Consider the following 22,476-nt stretch of genomic DNA (forward strand, 5'->3'; position numbering starts at 1 on the left):
AGAGATACTAGAATTAACTTGAATTTTGTATTATATAGAGTTGTCAAATGGTTGGACCGATTCAATAAGGTACTTTCATGGGCTTTAACAGACTTAACATTTTATTTGAAAGACCTTCAAATTGGATAAAAGTGTATATATAGTCAATTTTAGAATTTCCTTTTGAATTTGCCATTTTAGTTACAACTCAAATTTAAAAATTTTACCAAAAATTGACGTGCGAAATTCGTGTTTGAAGATTTATAAATTTGTCGAAAGTTTGGCTTGGGTAAAGTGTGTCATATAGTCGATTTTGAGATTTTCATCTAAGTTACACTTAAGTTTAAAATTTTTTGAAAGTGTAGATATATTAATTGACGTGCAAATTTTGTGTTGAGAAGATACAAAATTTGTCAAAAGTTTGGTATATTTAGTGGGAAGACAACTTTCAGTATACATGTTATTTTTAAAGATGGATTAGCAAAAAAGGGTTAAAATTGTCTCTCAATAATTTTTATCAAACATAGGATATATTTAAATACCTCATTAGTGCTTGTGATTGCTTGTACACCTAAGATCTGTGCACTAGTAAACAAAGAGAGAATAGAGAGAGGAAAAAAAAGGGAAATGAGTTTATATTACGATTTGTCAAGCGATAATAGAGATAACAAGGATTTTGTAGTAAATAAAATTGTCAAAATGAGTTGGATCAATTTAATACAATACATTTATGGGCTTTAGCGGGCTTATAATTTTCTTTCAAAGACCTTCAAATTGGGTAGGAAAATGATTTGTATATTAGTATATCTTTTAGGAAATCAAAAGTTAACTAGGATTTTGTAAATGGATTGGACCGATTCAGTGTGATACTTTCATGAGCTTTAATAGCCTTCATTTTCTTTGAAATGCCTTCAAATTGGATAAATGTGCACATATAGTCGATTTTGAGATTTCCATTTAAGTTCCAACTTAAGTTTAGGAACTTTGTAAGTGTACACTAGAAATTAACGTGCAAAATTTGTGTTTGAAGATACAAAATTTATCGAAAGTTTGGTTGGAGTAGAAGTGTACATATAGTCGATTTTGAAATTTTCTTTGAAATTTTCATTTAGGTTACAACTTAAGTTTAGAAATTTTGATAAGTGTAGATACTATACATTCACAAGCAAAATTCGTGTTTGAAGATACAAAATTTATTGAAAGTTTGGCATATTTAATGGGGAGCTCAACTTTCATAACATGTGTTGTTGTTAAAGATGGATTAACAAAAAAAGGTTGAACACGTTTGTCAATAATTTTTATCAGGCATGTGAAATATTGAAATAGCTCATTTGTGCTTGTGATAATTGTTATCAACCATAGATAAGATTTAAATAACTCAATTTGTTGAATTCATCCCATTGTTTTAGTCAACTTTAGCTATTCAATTGGTACAAGCAATTGTTAAAAATGAATAGTAATTGGAGTTGAAAAGAAAAGATTTGGTAGTAGTGACATAGGTATGGTTTTATCCTTCTATACATAGAGCATTCTTGCTCATTTGTAGAACACACCAAGTTAGAGAGAAAAACCATTTTGAGAGCAAAGTGAAGTATTCCATAGACTATATAAGAAAATAGTCTGTGAAGAAAAATAGAGTGTGAGCGATATTTTAGTAAGACGGAAACCAAAAGAGTGTTGTTCCTTTTGAGTGTGTAGTAGTCACATTGAGTGTTGTATTCGTGACTACACAGTGTAAAATTCCTTACTATAGTAATATCAGTTGCTCCTCTTGGCTCGTGGTTTTTTTCCTTATTCAGAAGGGTTTTCACGTAAAATTTTTGGTGTCGTTATTTTCCCATTTTATTTCCATTACATTTATCATATATACTTTTGTGCTTGTCCGTGTTTTCCCAACACAATTGTGCTTATGATTGCTGGTAGATTTAAAATTTGTGCAATCAAAATAGTAAGAAAAATGAGTAAATAGAGAGAGAAAATGGGTGAGTGGAGAAAGGGAATGATTTGTATTATAATTTGTCGAAGTGATAACTAGAATTTTGTAATATATAAAGCCGTCAAAAATGGGTTAGACCTATTTGATACAATAATTTTATGAGCTTTGACAGGCTTATCATTTCTTTGAAAGGCCTTCAATTTGGATAGGAAAATGATTTGTATATTAGGATTTTTCTAGGGATATTTAATTTAACTAGGATTTGTACTTATATAGAGTTGTCAAAATGGATTGAACTGATTCGATAAATACTTTCATGGGCATTAACATTTTCTTTGAAAAATCTTCAAATTGGATAAATGTGCACATATAGTCACTTTTGGAATTTTCATTTAAGTTGCGACTTAAGTTTAGAATTTTTTGTAAGTGTAGATACTATAAGTTTACGTGCAGAATTCGTGTATGAAGATACAAAATTCATCGAAAGTTTGATATGTTTAGCGGGAGATAAACTTTCAAAGTACGTTGTGTTTTTGAAGATGGATTAACAAAAATGAGTTGAGCATGTTTTTGAATAATTTTATCAGCCATATGAGAGATTTAAATAGATCAAGATTTGTGCACTAAAAATAGGAAGTGAAAAAAATAAAGAAAGAGAGAGTAAAGCGAAAAAGAAAAGGGATCGGTGGAGTAGGGGAATGCTTTGTATATTAGGGATTTTCAAGTAATAATAGAGGTAACAAGGATTTTATAATATATAATGATTTGATTCGATATTTTTATGGGTTTTAACAAGCTTATCGTTTTCTAAAAGCCTTCAAATGATTTGTAATATTATTTTTTTAAAGATACTAAAATTAACTGTGATTTTGTATTATTAGAGTTATCAAAATGAATTGGACCGATTCGATACGATTTTCGTGCTTTCATGGACTTTAACTAGCTTGAAGCTTTTTTAGAAATGCCTTCAAAGTTTGAATTTGTTGTAGATCTAAGATTTGCGCACTATAGATAGAAAGAAATAAAAAAAGAGAAAAGAGAGAGGAGGTAGGGTAGGGTAGGGTAGAAAAATGATTTGTATATTAGGCTATTCAAGTGATAGTATAGCTAACTAGGATTTTGTAATGTATAGAATTGTCAAAATGGGTTAAATCGATTTGATTCAATATTTTTATGGACTTCAACAGGTTTATCGTTTTCTTTAAAGGACCTTTCGATTGGGTGGTGGAATGATTTGTATATTAAGGTTTTTCTAGAAAAACTAAAATCAAATTAGGATTTTGTATTATAATAGAATTGTTAAAATGGATTTGACCGACTTGATACAATACTTTCTTGGGCTTTAAAAAGCTTGACATTTTCTTTAAAAGATGTTCAAATTGGGTAAACGTGTAGACATTATAAATTGACGTGTAAATGAAGACGAACTTTCAGAATACGTGTTGTTGTTTTTAAAAATTGATTAACAAACAAGGATTCAACATGTCTCTCAATAATTTTATCAAACATATGGGAGATTTAAATAGCTCAAATTTGTACTTAAGATTGTTCATAGATCTAAGATTTGTGCACCAAAAATAGGAAGAAAAAAGAAGAGTACACAAAGAAAAAGAATAAAAAGGAAGAGAGAAAGGGCGGGGTAGAGTGGAGTAGGATAGGGAAATAATTTGTATATAAGGGTTTCAGTTAGAGTCCAGTAGAATTTTATATTATAGATGTGTTAAAATGGATTAGCCGTTTCAATACGATATTCTTATGAGCTGTAACGGATTGAGTATTTTCTTTGAAATGCCTTCTGAATATGTGAAAATGCCAATATAGTAGATTCTGAGATCCCAATTAAATAAGGAATTAAGTTAAATTATTTTGTAAATCTAGTCAATAGTTGATGCTCAAAAATTTGCATGAAAATATTGTTGAAAGATTGACATATTTAAAAATCTAACATATCTCAGAATTATAAAGTTTGTATTTTAGGTTTTTTCAAGTGATAATAGAGATAACTCTAGGATTTCGAAATATATAAAACCATCAAGATGGATTGGACCGATACGATACGATATTTTTATAGGCTTTAACAGATTTATCATTTTCTTTGAAATTCCTTTAAATTGGGTAGGAGAATGATTTGTATATGAAAGGTTTTCTAGGGACACTAGCGCTAATTAGGATTTTATATTACTTAAAGTTGTCTAAATAAATTGGACCGATTTCATACAATACTTTAATGGTTTTTAACATGTTTGATGTTTTCTTTGAAAGACCTTCAAATCGGGTAAAAGTGCATATATAGTTGATTTTGAAATTTTCATTCAATTTACGACTAAATTTAGAAATTTTTGTAAGTGTAGATACAACAAATTAATGTGTTAAATCTGTGTTTAAAATAAATATTATTATATTTAAAGATAATTTTGTCAACCAAAATTTAAATAGCTCAAGTTTATGCTTGACTTTTTTTTCAAACTGCCAAGTAGGCAAAAAAAGGCTAGAAAATTACTTATAAAATAAGTTAGGGGTAATAAGACCTTAGTATAGTATAAGTGTGTCTCTGGGATTTCGGGCATAGGTTGAGGGGGTACTTGTGTATTATCCATTTTAAGTCAATGTTAACAAAAAGTATATATACTATATTGGTTAATATATTTGTCTTTTTCAATTTATTTCGAAACATTAAATAATGTTTCTTTTTATGGATCAATTTTTAAATTTAACTTCCACGTAATATGTTTAAGACCATAAAATTAAAAAAAATATTTGAATATATATATCTATATATATCTTTAGCTAAAATCATAATAGTAATTTTTTTTTATTAAATAGAAATTAATAACTTTGAATATTCAATTTCAATTTCTGAAGAATTTTTTGAAAATAAACTACCTATAAAAATGAGTCATACCCTTAGTCCCCAAGATCAAAATGACTACTTTTTTTAAAGTAATAATAAAATTATGTTATGTCTATTTTAACAAACAAAAAAATATACTATATTATTTAATATATTTGTCTTTTTCGATTTGTTTCGAAACATTAAAAATGGTTATTTTTAAAAGATCAAATTTTAGATTATAATATATTTGGATATATATGTCTTTAGCTTATAACCATAACATTCAATTGCAATTTCTGGAAAAAAAATTTGAAGTTGAACGATAAAACAATTCAGGTTCTCGAGCGTAATCTCATGGTTCAAGGAGAAATAATGGGAAGCCACGATTTTCAAAATTGAATCGAAGTACATCGGACTCCGCGCTAAAATCATTGAGTACTTCTCTTCTGGACGAACAAGTAAATGTTGAATTTGTATTCTCGATTTCAGATTCCAATATTTGATAATGAATACTCTATAAATTAATGTGCAAAATCTGTGTTTGAAGATATTGTCAAAAGTTTGACATATTTAATGGGGAGGCAAACTTTTAAACTACGTGTTATTATTTTTTAGGATTGACAAGATATAACTCAATGCCTTTAAAAATGAGACATACACCTTAGGCTCAAAAATTGAAATGACTAATTTTTAAGTAATAACAAAATTATTTTAAGTCTATTTTAACCCTCTATATATATAGTTTTGTTTCAAAACATTAAAGAATGTTTTTTTTTATGGATCAACTTTTAAATTTAACTTTCATATAATATGTTTAAGACCACGAGATTAAAAAATATTTTGGTATATAACTTTGAGCATTTAGTTTCAATTTCTGAAGAATTTTTTGAAGATAGAACTATCGAAGAATAACTTAGTTTTTCGAGCCTTTTCTTACGGTTATCATCGTTCAAGGAGAAACAACGGAAAGCCAATGACTTTTAAAATCGAATAGCATGAGATCCGACATTAAGATCATTAAGGACTACTCTTCTCGACCAACAAGTAAATGTTGAATTTGTATTTTCAATTCCGAATTTTGATATTTGATAATAAATGTATAATATAAATGTTAGCCCAAAAAAGAGGGTTTATGAGCATCAATTTCTCAATTATCCTATTAAAAAAAACTTTTGAATCTCAAATAAAATAAAATAATTAATATTTAGGCCTCCAATTTAGTTTAGGTCACTAATGCTTTAGGGGAATGATTTTTCAAGGGATAATAAAAGTAACTATGATGTTGTAATATACAGAGTCATCAAAATGGATTGGATCGATTCAATGTGAAACTTTATGAGTTTTATCATGCTTATCATTTTTTACGAAAATTGGGTATGATAATAATTCCAGAGTTAACTATAATTTTGTATTATATAGAGATACTAGAGTTAACTACGAAATGGATTGGACCACTTCAATACATTATTTTCATGGACTTTAAGATGCTTGATATTTTCTTTGAAAGACTTTCTAATTGGGTAAAATTGCATATATTGTTCATTTTGAAATTTTTCATTCAAATTCTGACTTAACGTGCAAAATATGTATCCAAAGATACAAATTTATTGAATATAAAATTCTTACTTAACAAATTTGGAGTTTTCTTTGAAAGACCTTTAGAATAGGTGAAAGTGCATATATACTTAGATTTTGGAATCCCAATTTAGGTTAATACTCAAGTTTTAATTTTTTTTTTTTTTTGTAGTTTATTCGATAATTGTTGTATAAAAATTTGCGTGATGAAAAATTCGTCGAAAATTGACATATTTAGTGGACAGAAAAATTTTCAAAATACATACATATTTACTAAATCCTTTTGACTGTTTATAAACTTGTTCAACTTTATAATGTTGATGTTTCTTTTTTCTTCTTTTGGTGTTGTGTCTCAAAAATACTTTCAATTCAATGACCTTGTTTGAAAGTACTTTCATTTGGAATGTGATAGAATTTGCTAAGAATTTTTCTTCCATGGAAATATCCCATAAAAATTATGTTTTAAAATATGATTTTATCCTCACTAATCTAATAAGTATTGTCAGTAAAATTTATATTGGTATTTAGAAAGAAGTTATTGTTTGATATAGTTAAAAAGTAAAATAAATTTTGATATTGATTGAAAATAGCAAGCTCGTTGAAACTAGTCTTGACTGATTTAAAATTGATTGAAAATACAATAGCTTTGAAGAATTAAAAATTGATTGAAAATAGTTCTTTACACGAACGCGCAAATCATGCAAAATCAATGAGGTTTTGATACCGCAAATCCTACAAGATCATTAATCATTCTTAATGTGTTAAGTAAGGAAACTATTTCTTGCGTTCATTTTTACTTGTCCAACGTTGATATGATACATCTCTTAAAGAACAATTATAATAAATAAATTTTAATATATCATCTTTTGAATATAATAAATTTAATGTATTTAATGAAATATATATTGGAAAATGACTACAATAAATGATAATAATCAATTTAATTATGAAAATATTTGTAAAATCCTTAAATTGTTCAATAAAATGGCAAAAACATTTCTACTTCTTCTTGAAAAAAAATTCAAAACGAGGTAAAAAATAATCATTATAACCTTCTATTTGATTCATTTTTTGCTTTAGATTTATCTCATTTCTCGTAAAAAAGAAGAAAGAAAAAAAAGGAAAACTATCATATTATTGTGTTTTGTTTTTTACTTAAAAATATATTACTTTATTTGTCCCACTTCATACGACTTACTTCCCTTTTTAATCAGTTCCAATATAATGACACATTTCTATATTTACTAATGATTTAACCTTAAAATGCTCATTTACCGTCAATGAAATAATTTCTAATCACACAAATATTTATAACTTATAATAAACCATAAATTTCAAAAATCCTCCTTTCTTTTCTAAATTTCGTATCAAGTCAAACTAACTCATATTATATAATAGGACAGAGATTGTCATAATCATGGAAACAAATTTCTTAATTCTAAAATCTATCTTGAAGAAAGTGATATTATAAAAGATAATTTAGCTAAGAGCTTATCAGTAAATCTTCATTTATTTACTTTTTTTAATTATTTAAAGAAAGTTAAAAAGATAAAAATAAAAATGAGATTATATCTACTATGACTTGTATTTGACTTTTTGCTTAACAAAAGGAATAGTATACACAATTAAGTTGTGCCTTTACTATAAAAATCTATAAATCTATCGAATTTATTAAAGCTAAAACGTTATTTATAATAGGAAGAATTTTACGTAAATCAAACTATTTCACCCTTAATTAAACAAAAAGAAGAAGTGAAATTAAATCTAGCTTTACATTAACATTTTCATCTAATACACCTAAAGAACAGAAATAAAAAGGTTAATTAATACAAAAAACATCGACTTCTCATGTCAATCTTCTATTCTGAATAATATAATTTTCTAAATTTGATATGAATTTTATTTAATATCTGATTCTTCAGATATTCCACTCCATTTTTTCATTCTTTCTGATGCTTGTGCCACCTGAAATAAAAAAACAAAATGGTTTTATTATTTTACAATAAACAAACCAATAAAACCTTACTTCAAATTTGTAAAAATGAAATAAAATAAAAAGATTACTTCTAGAATATGTAATTACTATCTTAATGAAGAAAATAAAATTACCTCTTCGTTCCAATTAGTTCTGCACACGATAACACAGAGAATTATTGTTTGCAAAAAAGTTCCAAAAATCATGCCCATCCATATTCCCTACAGAAAAGAGAAAAAAAATAAAATGAAGCGAAAATGTAGACAGCTTATCCAAACACAAACATCAATAGTTTATTTATCGTTATTTCAAAGCTCCCTCCTAAAACTCACACTCAAGCTAGTGTTCGAGTATTGACCATACATTTAGTTAAAAAATAGTTTTTTGCAATTTGAAGTTATGTTTGGACATGCATTTTATTTCTTTTGCGAGTAGACGTGAAATTTCATCCAAAAACTAGCTTAATAGAATTTTTTTTAGAAAACTGACCAAATTTCATGAACAAATAATGTTCAAAATTATACATATGCGTTCTTTAACTTGACTTCAGTTGCCCTTCAACTTTGAACATGCAGGAATAGACACTTAAACTTGTATAAAGTTGAACAAGTAGATAGCGTCCTATGTGCCAATTCACGTGAGACACACCCAAACTGATTTGCATAATGCCATATAGGACGCAAATGTGCTTATTTGTTCAACTTTATATAAATTTAGGTAATTATGCAGATTCAAAATTGAAATCCATAGATGTCCGATTGAGATCAAGTAGTAAAATCTATGGTCAAACCGGAGCTAAATCAATACTAGTAAAAAGATTTATGTTGTTACCTGAACTCCTAAACTTGTTTTATAGCCTAAAAGGAATCCAAGTGGGAGGCCAATGACATAGTAGCAAGCCAAATTAATGTATGCCACTAGAGCTTGCCATCCTCCTCCAACAGCAACACCTTCAATATTAAAAACAATCTAATTCATTCTCTGAGTTTGTACCTATAGTTGCACGTACTCTTCACTTATTGATTGCGTGGATTCTTCAACAATACTCTACTGAACGAGAATCCGACACACATCCATTGACATTTTTTGAAGAGTCCGAGCAACATATATTCGTAACAAGTAGTACGCACATCAACTGATGTGTGTGTGGATAAGAAAAACACATATTTTGGTACCTGATATAACTGGCTGAACACTATTAAGCAGCATTGTAACAGCAAGAAGATACGCCAACTTAGAAACAGCCTTTTGCATTTTCGCACTACTTGTGAAAAGCAATGCAAAATGGTCCTTTGTTAATATGATTAGTACCATGCAGAATATCCCAATCATGAGAGATTCAGCTACTGTGACGAAGACGGAATACTTTGCAGCCCTAGGATGGCCTGATCCAAGCTCGTTGGAAACGCGAACACTGAAATATCAACAGATGAAAACAACCGTTAGCAGTTACACTAATCACAAGAGTTTTAACTTTTGTGCACTAACAATTGCCTTCTATAACTAGAAGAGTAGTAGTATACCTTATTGCTGCATTAATTCCAATGAACAACATGCCTTCCCATCCATTAAGATTCATACTGAAACAATGAAGAAAGAATCTAAGTTTGAAAGCAGAACAATTGTGAACACATTGTAAAGGGTAAGTGCATATTTGCAAGATTGTACCAGATAGAAAGAGATCCAACAGCGATGACAGGATCCTCGAGATGACCAGTTAGAACAATTATAGTCATAAAATACCAAATTTCCAAGCAAATCATCACTGCTGATGCAACAGAAAGCTTTACGAAGGGCCAAAGATCCTTCAAGGCCAACCAAGACAACCCCTTCCAACTATCTTTGCACCAGCCAACAATATAAACCACTTGGGCCAGTGCAATAGCCCAAGCAGAAACATCATAGGCTGCAGCAGCACCAGTAACGCCCCATCGGAAAACTTTGATAAAAAGAAAGAGCACCCCGATATGCATGGCTAAAGCCATGAACCCAACCCATGCCAGGATCGTGACATTGCTTTGTGCTTGCAAGAACTTTTGGGTTGGGAAGTTGATAGCAAGGGAGAACATTTGAGGTATGATTTGTATCGAAAACTTTCCAGCTAACTCTGCTATGTCATCTCTTTGGCCTAACAACTTCAGTATCGGCGTGGAGAAGATGTAGAGTGGCATTATGCAGAAGCAAGACGCAACAAGTATTATCCATGACCTTTGCAAGTAAACTCCTAACAATTCTATTTGGCCTGCACCAAATGCTTGTCCGCAAAGTGTCTCAAGTGCACTACCCATGCCTAACTGATAATCCATAAAAAAAAAAGAATATTAAAAAATTAGAAAACTAACACAACCAATAACCTAAAAGCATGCTTATTCTAACCTTTTAAAGATTTCATATCATTTGACAATCAAAAATTTTAGTTCTATTTCATAATAAACTATTTGTGATCTATAATCATAAGTCTCATCAAAGAGTCTGACAAAATCCAACATATCTTTGATGTATTACATTTTACAATCGACGACAAGTTGGGGTCGGCTATATGAATACTCAGTGTCAGTATAACATGATATTAAAAAGAACAGAACTTTGAGAGAATAAGAAAGAACAAAAAAGAACCTAACCAAGAATCCGAATGAGAAATTTGCTATAACCGATAAAGAAATGGCAACGGCAGAGAGTTCTACATCACCAATATGTCCAACAAATATACTTGTGAAAGAATTAATCCCATAATTACACAGAATATTAAAGGCTATGGGACCTGCAATAGTCCATAACTTCCCAGATTCCATGCTAACCAAGTTCTTCAAATCTTGAAACCCTTGCACTGGCGGATAATCCGCCAACATGGTAGATGGAGCAGAGTGTAACTCAGTCGGCTCCATAGACGAGGAGCCCCCATATATCGGCACCTCCCCACCCGAACCGCCAGGTGTCTCCATTTCCAAGGTAACAAACTTCTTTGGTGAGAGTGCAGAGTTGTCTACCTCTGCTCTCTTTTGACCATATTCTTTACCCCCCTCAATCTTTACACACTTTCGAAAAAAATAATTTTGGGAAAATTTTGTTACTAAAGTTGACAAGTTAGGAAAACATTTCTCCTTTTTCTGTTGCTTGTTTGTGTGAGTGTATATGGTCTTTCTTGTTTCAATTTCTGTTATATTATTTAGCTACAAAAAAGGAAAGTATTGACAAGTGTTTAGTTGTTATTGTTGTAGTCAAGACAGTTATGTAAAATTAAACTTAGGAAAGTAAAGTGTGGTTATAATTGGGCAGGTACAAACGTTACACTCATTTATAAAATATAAAATTAACTCTCTAATTAAATTAGGTAGAGGGTATATTCTTATTGGTCATTTAGTTTATCATACTAAATAAAAGAAATAATCTCAGTATAAAATTTAGCATAATGTTTTAATGTTTTATATGATACCCCTATATCTCATTTTAAGTTCACTATACGAAATATCTACAAATAAAAATATATCCACTAAATGATTCCGTCATTATAATTTTTTTACATTTTCAACTATTGTCTCATTCCAAGGTTACGATGCCCTCTCCAATAACCGTATGCAAGTCACGATTTTCATTAAGGAGTTCAAAATATGAAGAAGTAAACATAAAAAGAAGTTAAAGGGTTCAATGTATATATAAGTCTACTATATATACGTATATATAAGTCTACTATATATACGTAAAAGATAATTTTAACCATACATCAATAGTGTAATTTACTAGCTCCACCCCGAACCTCAGACCCATTCATACAATTCTGCAAAGTAAAATGTTTTGTTTTGTTTTGCTTTTGTTCTTTGCACTTTATTAAAAAAAAGGTGACAATTTTTAAGCAAAGTAAACAAGATTTTCTATATTCATGAAATACATTTTACAAAATACCATGATGAGCATTTTGCTACTAATTCTCAGTGGGATTTTTTAAGACAATAAAAAGAAACTCTAAATTTAATGAAGCTGGGGAAAATCAACTTGCATATTAGTTGAGATTTGAGAAGCAGACCTAAAGTGAAGCTCGAGAGTCTTTTGAATATATTGAATGTTGAGGATTATAACCCGAGCTGAAACCTCCGTCTCGTGATGTCCCGTTACTTGAATCAACTCCTACCCCATGGAATGATTCGCCAGATACTAATGCTTGGAGCAGCTTCGGAGGTTGAGGCATTGTCACCTCGACTACTCCTTCCAACATTTTCACCACCATTCCCATGGAAGGCCTCGTTGATTCATCATCTTGAATGCACCAAATCGCTATCAATCCCACACGTTCTGCCTCTGTGAGATTGTACGTTCCATGTAGTCTTTCATCCATGACTGCAGCAATGTTTCCTTCTACTATTTGGCGTGCTGCCCATGGTGGGAAAAACCACTTCTCCTCTGTTCCGCCCTCTTCACCTTTAGCTGAAGGTGGTGACTCTACATTGCGTCGACCACCTATTAACTCCAATAATGTCATGCCATAGCTATATACATCAGCTTTCGTAGTGATCGCTAAACCAGAGATCCACTCGGGTGCAACATAGCCCCAGGTACCCCTCATGGTTGCCAACACTCTACTAAAGTCCCTACCAAGGAGCTTTGCAAGTCCAAAATCAGAAACCTTTGCTGAAAAATCTTCATCTAGCAGAATATTCTCTGGTTTAATGTCACAATGTATTATACAATTGCGACACTCTTCGTGTAAATAAGTGATACCTCTTGCTGTCCCTACAGCAATTCGGAATCTAACATCCCAACTTAGATTCTGACTATCTCTCCTTAAATATGCGCTAAGAGGACCCTTTGACATGTACTCATAAACCAGAAGCCTATGAGAATTTTCAGTGCAAAATCCCCTCAATCTCACTAAATTAACATGCTGAATGTTCCCTATTGTGCATACCTCAGCTCGAAATTCCTTTTCACCGCCACCAGCTCTTTCAAGTCTCTTCACAGCTACAAGTGAAGAATCTGATAGCTCCCCTAGGAACACGGTTCCAAAACCACCATGACCAAGCTTCTCTGAGAATCCCTTCGTTACAGCACTAAGCTCTTTGTATGAAAATACCTTCAAATTCATTATAGGAAATACATCTTCCTCATCTTTTTTCTTCCTCCTTACTCTTCTCCTCCTAAATAACAAGAAAGTCCCAATCCCAACTGACAGAATTACCACAAATCCACAGATCATTTCGATCACAAGTAATCTGACTTGAATCTGATTCTTTCGAGTATTTCCTCCTCCTTGAACTCTAACAAATAGCTTATCCTCAACAGCGCCATCAGAAGTAAGATTCCTAAGATTGAGCAATGACCCATATAAACTCTTGCACAAATTAGTCCTCTCATTGTGATACAAACCAATACAAGAACAATTACCTAGACATTCTCTCTCACATTCATTTCTAGTTCCAGAAACTGAAACTACCCTTGCTCCATCATATCCAACCATTCCAACCTCCTCAAACCTATCATTCTCACCACAAACTTCATTACTCTCGCGGCGACAGCCACCCGAAAAATCCCCTGCATCCCATGAATCACCATCCAAAGGGGTGAACCCTGGTAAACACTTACATGGATTCAATGACTTACTATTACAGAACCCCAAATTCCCACAAAGACCATAAGTACTACACATATTCTCTGGCTGTGACCAAAACATGTTCCAACTTTGCGCCTGTTGGATCCAAGTGAACTGTTTAACCTGTCCAGTGAAATCAACCATGAACCTAGTTAAAGGAGGAGGCATTCCATTCTCTAATGTCACTTCTGAGTATCCAAATGATGCCATAGGGGTAAAAGGTGATTCAAAATTGAACTTGTAAATGTAAGGAACAGTCATTTCTGGTACATCAACAAATGCATTTTCACTCCATTTCCCAGTGGACCAATATGGATAAGTACCATTATAAAAAAGAACTATCTCACCATAACTATGTGGTTGTAGCCTTAAAGAGTACCTTCCAGGTGATGGATCATTAGTACTTCTCCAAGATGTCAGCCATTTTTTTGCAGTCAAGTTCATCCCAGGAAGCCATGTATCTGTAGGAAAATCAAAACTTTCCCATGCCAAAACACCTTCATTAGAAACAAGAACCAAATTCCCTTGGTCCAAAAGCTTCACATCACTAGCTTTCTCCAAATTGTTTGTTTCCCATACAATGGTTCTTGAATCTTCCTTCAAAACTAATCTCCCATCTTCACTAATCCCCAAAGTAGCTAAAGATGGATTCTTGATAGGTTTTTCACGATTAGCAACCCAAACATAAGTAGGGGTAGGAATTGAAGCAAACCAAATCCCTAAATACCATTTGCTTTCATCATTAGTCTTGAAAAAACCCATTTCAAATGTCTTGTTTTCACTCAAAAGAGTGAAGTTCCCACTTAGTAAAACTCTAGATTTGTTCAAAGATTCAAACTTTATGCTCCTTCTCAAAGATCCCAACTTTCTTTCAGCTGAAAAAGACTCTTCAGTGGTTACATTTTGCATTCTTGATTTTGCTGTTTCTGAACTGACCTCAAATGCCATAGAAATAATGATGATAAGTAAAATGAGAATCACTTTCTGTGGAATCATGGTGATGAATTTTGCTTAGCTTGAGAAAAAATGATTTTGGTTTTTAAGGAAACATTGAAAAATTCAAGAGAATATTTGTACAGTTTTTGAGAAATTTCAGTGTTTGGAAAATTCTGGTGATGATGTTTGTCCAAATATCTGCTAAAAAGCTGCCACACACGGACGAGATATAAAGGTATACATGTCCAATTTACTGTTATAGCCTTGTTCCCCTCTTGATTATTCCAACTCCCGTTTCGATTTATATTAAGGTGTTTGATTAAATTTATAACTTTTGAAAATGAAGCAGATTTTTGAAAAAAAAAATTATACGAATTTACATAGTTATATTAGAAGTAACCGGAAAAGTTTAAAGTAAAATTATTACTTTATCAAATTTAAAAATGATATATTCTTCATTTTAATTTGTATGACGATATGCGATAACCTGGACTCTAAGAGTCAAGTTTCTTTATCTTGATCGTTCGTTTTGAAAAATACAATCTTTAAAGTTTTTGCCTTATTTAGTAATAATTTATATTTATATATATAATTTAACTAATTAAAAGGAAAATATAAATAAGTTGAGATAAGATTATATTTTATTTGGCTTTTAAAATTTGAACTATGATAACTCATATGACATTAGGATAGAGAAAACGTCAAATTTTTTAGAACGATTTTAAAAGGAAAGAGTGTTGCAGGTTACGACTGTGGGATGATTGAGCCGGTTGAGGGTAATGTTGTCATTTAAGAAGATTTTGAGTTGAAAAATTTGCCGTGGAAAAAGAGATATGGTGGCAGACAAAAAGATCTTAAAGTCCACTCACCAGAGGAATATATTAAATAATAAAAAGAAAAAAAGGTTTTTTTTTCTTTGATCTTATTATTATTATTATATTAGTTTATATTTTTCGAATATTTCTCAAAAACTATAATCTCAACTTGTTTATTAAAACCTTTTTTGTAAACCACAGTTAGTTTTCTAATAAAGTTCAAATTTGTTTTTAATAATTTATTTCAAAAGCGTTTTTACAAATTTGTTTGAATTAACTTTATGACTAGTAATGTATATAGAAATATTTATAATTGAAACATGATATAAAGCGATATTATTATTGAGCTTTATTTTATCCTGTCAAATTATATTTATACATATAATTACAAAAATAAAATATTATTTACGATTAGTATGTAGTTTGGATAGCAACTTAGTTTGGTATGCAATTGACATAGTGTATATTATAATTAATTTATCTAATTATATAATTAAGTCAAGAGAGTAAGTTTAAATAAGAGGACCCCATGAAACAAAGACTTTTTTGTGTATCAACTTCATATATTATAATTGATATTGAATTATTATATTAATAATTGTAGTATATTAGTATTTATTATATAATTTAGATTATTTTAATCGTGTTTAGGTACGACATATATAATGTGTTTCTTCTCTATATTATTTTAACACTTTCAATAACTTGTAGACAATAATTTATTATTATGTTTACATTTAACTAATCCTTTTACCCTAGGCGTGTTAGCGTCTATTTTTTAATATGATTTTCGTAGGGTTAACAAACATAGACTTTATCATATATTATGAATTCAAATTTTGTGTATTGGAAAAAATAAAGAAGCAATTTCTTACGAAATCAAGTTAAAACTTAAACTCACATATAAATAATAATACTTAAAAAAAAAATAGCATCAGATTTTACCATAGAAATATTTGGATTACAGCTTTGAGACACCAATTATGTGGTTGCAAATTGTAACAAAATTCCCAATAATTACACTATATAACCACTAATATTATTTTTGAGGTAAAACTCCTATCAGCTTAAGATTCATTTTACATCGATGATATTTTGATTTGTTGAATGCGTTGTTCCACCAGCTCTCGAAAAACAGCGGGCACATGCTCTAAAAAAGCATGAAGCGTTTGCTGACGTTCACGCTTTTCATTTTCAACATTTAGTATTCTTTGATTAATTTGAGAAAGTCTTTCAGTGGTAGCTGCATCCATATCTCCCTTTGCTTTGCCAAATAGAGAAAGAAGCTTCTATTTATAGGCGTTGGAGGCCCTTAATCCTTTCTTATTATTAGTAAAATAGGTTATCTTGGTTCCGTAACATGGTTCAAACCTGTCATATGCACACCTCAACTAAGCAGATATTAAACACACACCCTATGTTGTAGCTAAATTTAAAAATTCATATAACCGACTTGACTCATAGGTAGTGCAATATTATGATTGTCAATCTTTAATTACAAGACTTACGGACTAGAGAGTTGCTACCCTTTCCACCGCCGACTTAAAGTTGACGGTTTAAGTCAACAAGAGTAAAGTTAGGACGATTCACTTGGTAATATTCAGTCGAAACTAGGGCTTATGTAATCGAATCAGAAATGCACATTTAAGATAACGGAAGGAGATGGCCAAAGCAATTGAAATGAGTCTATGAAACTTTAATGACTATGCCATTGCCATAATCTTTGACAGAAGAATCTGTACAGCAATTGAACATAAAATTACAACCACCAAAAGGGTTCACTGTACAACACTTGGAACTCAGAAGAATCATGACCGAAAAGACGCGTTTTCAGAATTTAATCTTCCAGGCACCAAATGCAAAACTACAACTTGTTTTTTTGTTCTTCGCCCGCAAATTAACTCCCATCAGCATATATATGCAACTCGCATCTTCATCAAGGGCGGGATTTACCAACGTAAGCTTCATATACATAGAGAATTTACACTTTCATGAGTGAACAAGTGAATACAGGCCAAGCCGCCAAGTGAAAAACAACAGCCTCATGTTGACGACCAGCATCTAAGGAACTTTTAATTAGTTTTCATAGAGCTTCGTATACCATTTCCTGCATCAAGAAAATCAACAGTCTCGCTCACTTTATGAATCTCAGCAACCAAGATGATTCGGATTTTATAATCAAGACATTGAAGATATCAAAGGAGCTTGAACTTGGTTTGTTGTCAAATGGCGATGATAATGAAGAGCAATAAAATGAAAAAAAACCAAATCCTTCTTGGGAAACTGATGACACAAACAAAGGAAGATAGAAAAAGGAATTGAGGGGGGAGCGGTAGAAAAGGAAAACAAAGAGACCTGATCGCATATTGGGCATGTTTGACTTCTTTCCATCCACTCAAGAATGCATGAAAGATGAAAATGGTGGTTACATTTTGAGACTATTCTTGGATTGTCGACATCATATTCTGCAAAACAAGTGCAAAATATAGACATTCAAACTTCAGCGCAGGGGGATTATATAGCAGATAAACAAGAAAAACATAGAGAGGAGGGATAAACTTGAAGTCACCCCTCGAATGATGTTCATGTGTATACCTTCAAGACAAGTAGGACAAACATCCTCTTCTTCTGCTGATTTAATAATAGATGGATTAGATTTTACAAGGTCAATCCCTGCTTTCTTTAGGGAGGCAAGAAGAGACTCTGTTTCAGCTTTGCGATCAGAAAACTTAATATCTTTACAATTAGTTATCTCATAGCTACGTTGAAGTAATGTTTCATCTATGAACTGGGAACCTCCTCTTGACTGTGGATGCCCCAAATCTACTTCAAATGGAATTGGTGCAGGGGGAGAGCGGTAAGTGTCGGGTGTTGATCTATCTACGTTTAAATCATCCAGGAGCTCAGAGGTAAATGCAATAGCAGCACTATCATCAGATGTCAGGGACTCATACTCTTCAGAAGCTGGAGGAAACTGCATAAAGAAGATTAGAAATCTAAAGTAAGAGTTTGAGACTAGAAGAATGCCATAACAAAAAGATTAGAAAATACATCATGAACAAACAAAGTGCCAGTCCGTCTACATAGGACATGAGTAGTAAAACTGATTGACATGACTTTAGAAGTGTACAGTTAGTATATACAAAATACGTTGTGTTCTTTTTCCTACAAGTTTGAGTATTATCCTGAAAGACATCCACTGTGTTCAGGTTTATAAGGAACCATGAACTGATCCCAATATTTAAGCTTCTCCTTGGACAAAATTGGTGGATCTCTTTAAGTGAAGCTTAATCGCAGAATGTATGAGCTGTAGCAATGCAATACAAGTGATAAACCAATCAAACAGTAAAAAGGAGTTTTTTTCCACTTAAAAATGTGAAATCTCACGTCAAGTCAATCGGACTAAGCACCATAAAGGCAATAAGAAACTGTTCCACTTCCAATTCAATGAACTACCATTTTAAGAAATATGATACTATTTACACAGACTAGAGCAAATAACACAAGGTTACAGAAAGTAAATGAATTAATAGGACAAAATTGAAAGCGCTTAAGCTAGTTGCATGTTTCCATATGTAGAGTGATTGGAACAGATCACTAACATAGTAAAATACTTGTGTTCCATGAAGCTGGGGAGGCTTCCTTGAAGAGCAACAGCAACCACCCATCTTGCAGATGTTTTAGTTATCCAAGTATATGTCTTATTTCCCAACACATTACCTTCTCCGTCTGTATGAAGAGGGACAATTCACTGCAGAAATGCAAAAGAAGAGATGGGCATTTAGTATTTTACAGGCACAAAAAGAAATGAATGGTAACAGCCAGTAAGGCAACATATAAATTCAAGAAGAAGACCAGGATCAAGAATACCACATAAAAGAGCTTCTTGAAACAAGAACATAAAGCTACTTTGATCCAACATAGTACACATCAGCTATAACAGTTTAGAATTAAATTAACCCTCAAAGCAAGCTAAGTACTTAGTTTATAGTTTGAAGAAGTGCATTTGCTCTTCTATACTTTTCTCTCCATAACATACAGAAGAGTCCATATTCTGTGATTACTTTGTCTTGAACGTGTAACAAAGATTGCACAAGGACCGACTTGAGAAGAAAATGATGTAATATGTACACTCAAGCTTATATAATTACCCAAAGGTGTATCCTAATTGTCAATGGGGTGGGTGCATACCTTGGAGACTAGGGTTCAAACCGAGCAGAGAAAAAAACACTTGTTGATTCTTTTCCAATTTGCTAGGGCTTGGTGGAAGGAGCTAACCATACCTATACTACTATTGGGAGTTAGCAGGTAACTATCTTCAAAAAGCAATGGAAATTGCAATAACAATAAACAAAGCAGTAAGCTTTAACACTCCAATGAATATTCTAACCATAACAAACAAATACTGAGCTAAAAAGAGAAGTTCCCCAGAAGTTTAAAAAAACCTATAAATCATACCCTAAAAAACTATTGAGGTTAACATGAACCAACACGTACTAGCAGTCAAACTCTTGATAACACAATTCCGGTACCAAAATTCATCGATGATATCGAAGAAACTAAGCTTTCGAGAAAACATTAACTAAGTAAAGTGAAATATTAGCAAAACAGAGAAAACAGAAGCACTACACTAGAAACCTGATAAATATACCCAAACCCAGTAACAGTGCAGAATTTCTAACTGCACCCACTTTCAGTCTCAGAAGCATACACATACAAGGACAATGGCACACCAAAAAAACACGAGACGTAATAATACAAACACAAGCAAAACAGAATTATTAGACCAAAAAACTGATTAATAGACTAGACCTAAACAACTATGTCTCAATCAGTCAATCTTGAACTAGTTGGGTTCAACAAATTCTATATAAATTGGCTAGAACCACCTTCAGTTTCAAAAGAACACATTAAAATAGCAGTGGCACACCAGAAAGAACTAGAGCGAACTCCTTTGCTAAAAGACAACAGAAATTAATTGAACAAACTCAGCAAAAAACAGAATCTTTACAGAACCTGACCAATAGACCAGACAAAATAGAATTCAGAAGGTTGAAAATTACACACTTTCCGTTTCAACTTTCAAGAAGACTTACATACAGAGGTAGTGGCACACTAGAAACAAGACAAAAGGAGGAAAAACAGAAGCTTTACCAATAACCACACTAAAAATATTTTGCTTGGAATGGTAACTATAAGTGAAAAGGAGAATCTTTTACAAAATACACCTAATAAATAAACCACAACCAATCAAAGTAAAACAACAATCCAATATAATCTCACAAAGTAAAATTTGAAAAAGATAAATAAAAAAATTTATTTTCGATACCCTGTCAACTCAACAAAAAACAGTTCAAAGCAACCCAATAGCTGTATAAAAAAAATTAACCACACCCATCTTCAGTATATCATAAAAAATCAACTATATACACCAAGAAGTGGCACACCAGAAATACTTACAGAAAAAAAAAAAAACCTTCCTTGCTAAAGATTCTTTTTTTATTGTGTTTTTGGGTAAGAATAAGCTTGAAACGGTAACTAGCCACTACTGGGATGAACAAGAAGGAAAAGGGGTTAAGGCTGCTGCTTGACTTGAGAGAAAGACAAGGAAAAAAACTGAAAAAAAGGTATTACTACCATTTTTGTCATGTTTTTAATAAAGAAGGGAGTTCAATTGACAATAGGACAAAGTTTAGGGGTCGGAATAGACAAAAAAAAGATGTGCAAAAATTGGCTTCGCCCGGACTCGAACCGGAGACCTTCAGTGTGTTAGACTGACGTGATAACCAACTACACCACGAAACCTATTTGATGCAAGTTTTCACAACTGTATATTTACTTTAATAACTTATATTGTAGATAATATATTATACAAAAATAATAATATAATGGTTAAAATATGATTAAGAACTTTCAAATATCTATTTAAAATTACATGTGAACATATATAATATAAACAATTTATATAATTATTTGGAAATTTTATTGGCTTTGTTTGTATATCCGGCCAATTCGTAGTTAGATCAAGGACCACTACGATCGTTAGAATCTCAATCTTGATCTCAATTGAAAACTTTTTTTTGAACCGAACGTGTATTAGATAGAACCTATTTAACCCACAAACGAATATGTTATTTTTATTGTTATGGTCGTATGTTTAAGCATAATTTATCAAAATGATGTTTGGTAAGTATAAAACAAACAACCCAATGAGCAAATTGAAGTGTGGAAAAAAAATTGTATATATAGTAGCCATACTCCAACATAAACTGAAAAAGGAAAAAAGGACATGTTACAACATAAAATATTGACTTAGCTAAAATCTCGATTTCATGAGACTTAGACCCCATAGTCATTGTCCGTGTAGATATTGAAATTTTGTGAAACTCTACAGAATATTTCAAATCGGGGTGGATGAATAAAATTATATTTTTTTCAAATTTTATTCATACGATTTAAATTTATTTTTCATAAGTTTAAAATTTTGTTACAAACAAAATATAAGGGTCGAGAGCGTATTCACCTAACCCCCTCAAGACCAAAAGTTGCTACATCACTTGTGGAGTGTCACAACACAAACTATAATATAAAATGGTAATAGAAGTGAAAAAATATGTTAGGTGAAACTATTTTAAAGTTGCATGCATATATATATATATATAATGGTTGAAGTGGAGACAACAAGTGATGACATTGCTGTCAACATTGTACCAACTTGCTTAAAAAAGATAACCACGATGACCATTGGCGGCTGATAATTCTATAGCCATATAATAAATATCAATGGATAATAATAATTGAGTTTTATTTATTACCTTTAGATAAAGGCACATTCCTCTTGGCTGC

General features: G+C 31.5%; 3 protein-coding genes and 1 non-coding gene across 12 annotated transcripts; all 4 read right to left on the reverse strand.

Moving 5' to 3' along the window:
- Positions 1-8,027: 8,027 nt before the first annotated feature.
- LOC101256521 (protein DETOXIFICATION 34) lies at positions 8,028-11,419 on the reverse strand. Its single transcript, XM_004229865.5, has 7 exons — positions 10,920-11,419; positions 9,967-10,592; positions 9,822-9,878; positions 9,474-9,712; positions 9,130-9,248; positions 8,433-8,519; positions 8,028-8,288 (listed from the first exon to the last, which is right to left on the reverse strand). Exons 1-7 carry the CDS (start codon positions 11,238-11,240, stop codon positions 8,223-8,225), a joined length of 1,515 nt encoding a protein of 504 aa, XP_004229913.2. The 5' UTR covers positions 11,241-11,419; the 3' UTR covers positions 8,028-8,222.
- LOC101251513 (G-type lectin S-receptor-like serine/threonine-protein kinase SD2-2) lies at positions 10,454-15,087 on the reverse strand. Its single transcript, XM_004229849.5, has 2 exons — positions 12,320-15,087; positions 10,454-10,592 (listed from the first exon to the last, which is right to left on the reverse strand). The coding sequence occupies exon 1, from the start codon at positions 14,873-14,875 to the stop codon at positions 12,320-12,322; it is 2,556 nt and encodes an 851-aa protein (XP_004229897.1). The 5' UTR covers positions 14,876-15,087; the 3' UTR covers positions 10,454-10,592.
- A 2,218-nt stretch (positions 15,088-17,305) lies between these two features.
- On the reverse strand, positions 17,306-21,467 carry LOC101264761 (probable E3 ubiquitin-protein ligase RHB1A). Of its 9 annotated transcripts, none has more exons than XM_004229895.5 (5): positions 21,091-21,467; positions 19,233-19,381; positions 18,226-18,604; positions 17,986-18,095; positions 17,306-17,737 (listed from the first exon to the last, which is right to left on the reverse strand). In XM_004229895.5, exons 2-5 carry the CDS (start codon positions 19,296-19,298, stop codon positions 17,714-17,716), a joined length of 579 nt encoding a protein of 192 aa, XP_004229943.1. In that variant the 5' UTR covers positions 19,299-19,381; positions 21,091-21,467; the 3' UTR covers positions 17,306-17,713. The 9 variants fall into 9 exon arrangements, with proteins under 9 accessions (XP_004229943.1, XP_069144050.1, XP_004229942.1 ...); XM_069287949.1 differs by lacking the exon at positions 21,091-21,467 and adding an exon at positions 20,960-21,021; XM_004229894.5 differs by lacking the exon at positions 21,091-21,467 and adding an exon at positions 20,727-20,887.
- Positions 21,362-21,435, reverse strand: TRNAV-AAC (transfer RNA valine (anticodon AAC)). The gene has a single exon. It is a non-coding gene; the product is annotated as a tRNA-Val (tRNA).
- Positions 21,468-22,476: the final 1,009 nt, after the last annotated feature.

This window comes from Solanum lycopersicum, chromosome 1 (genome assembly GCF_036512215.1).
Source record: "Solanum lycopersicum chromosome 1, SLM_r2.1".
Lineage (NCBI taxonomy): Eukaryota > Viridiplantae > Streptophyta > Magnoliopsida > Solanales > Solanaceae > Solanum > Solanum lycopersicum.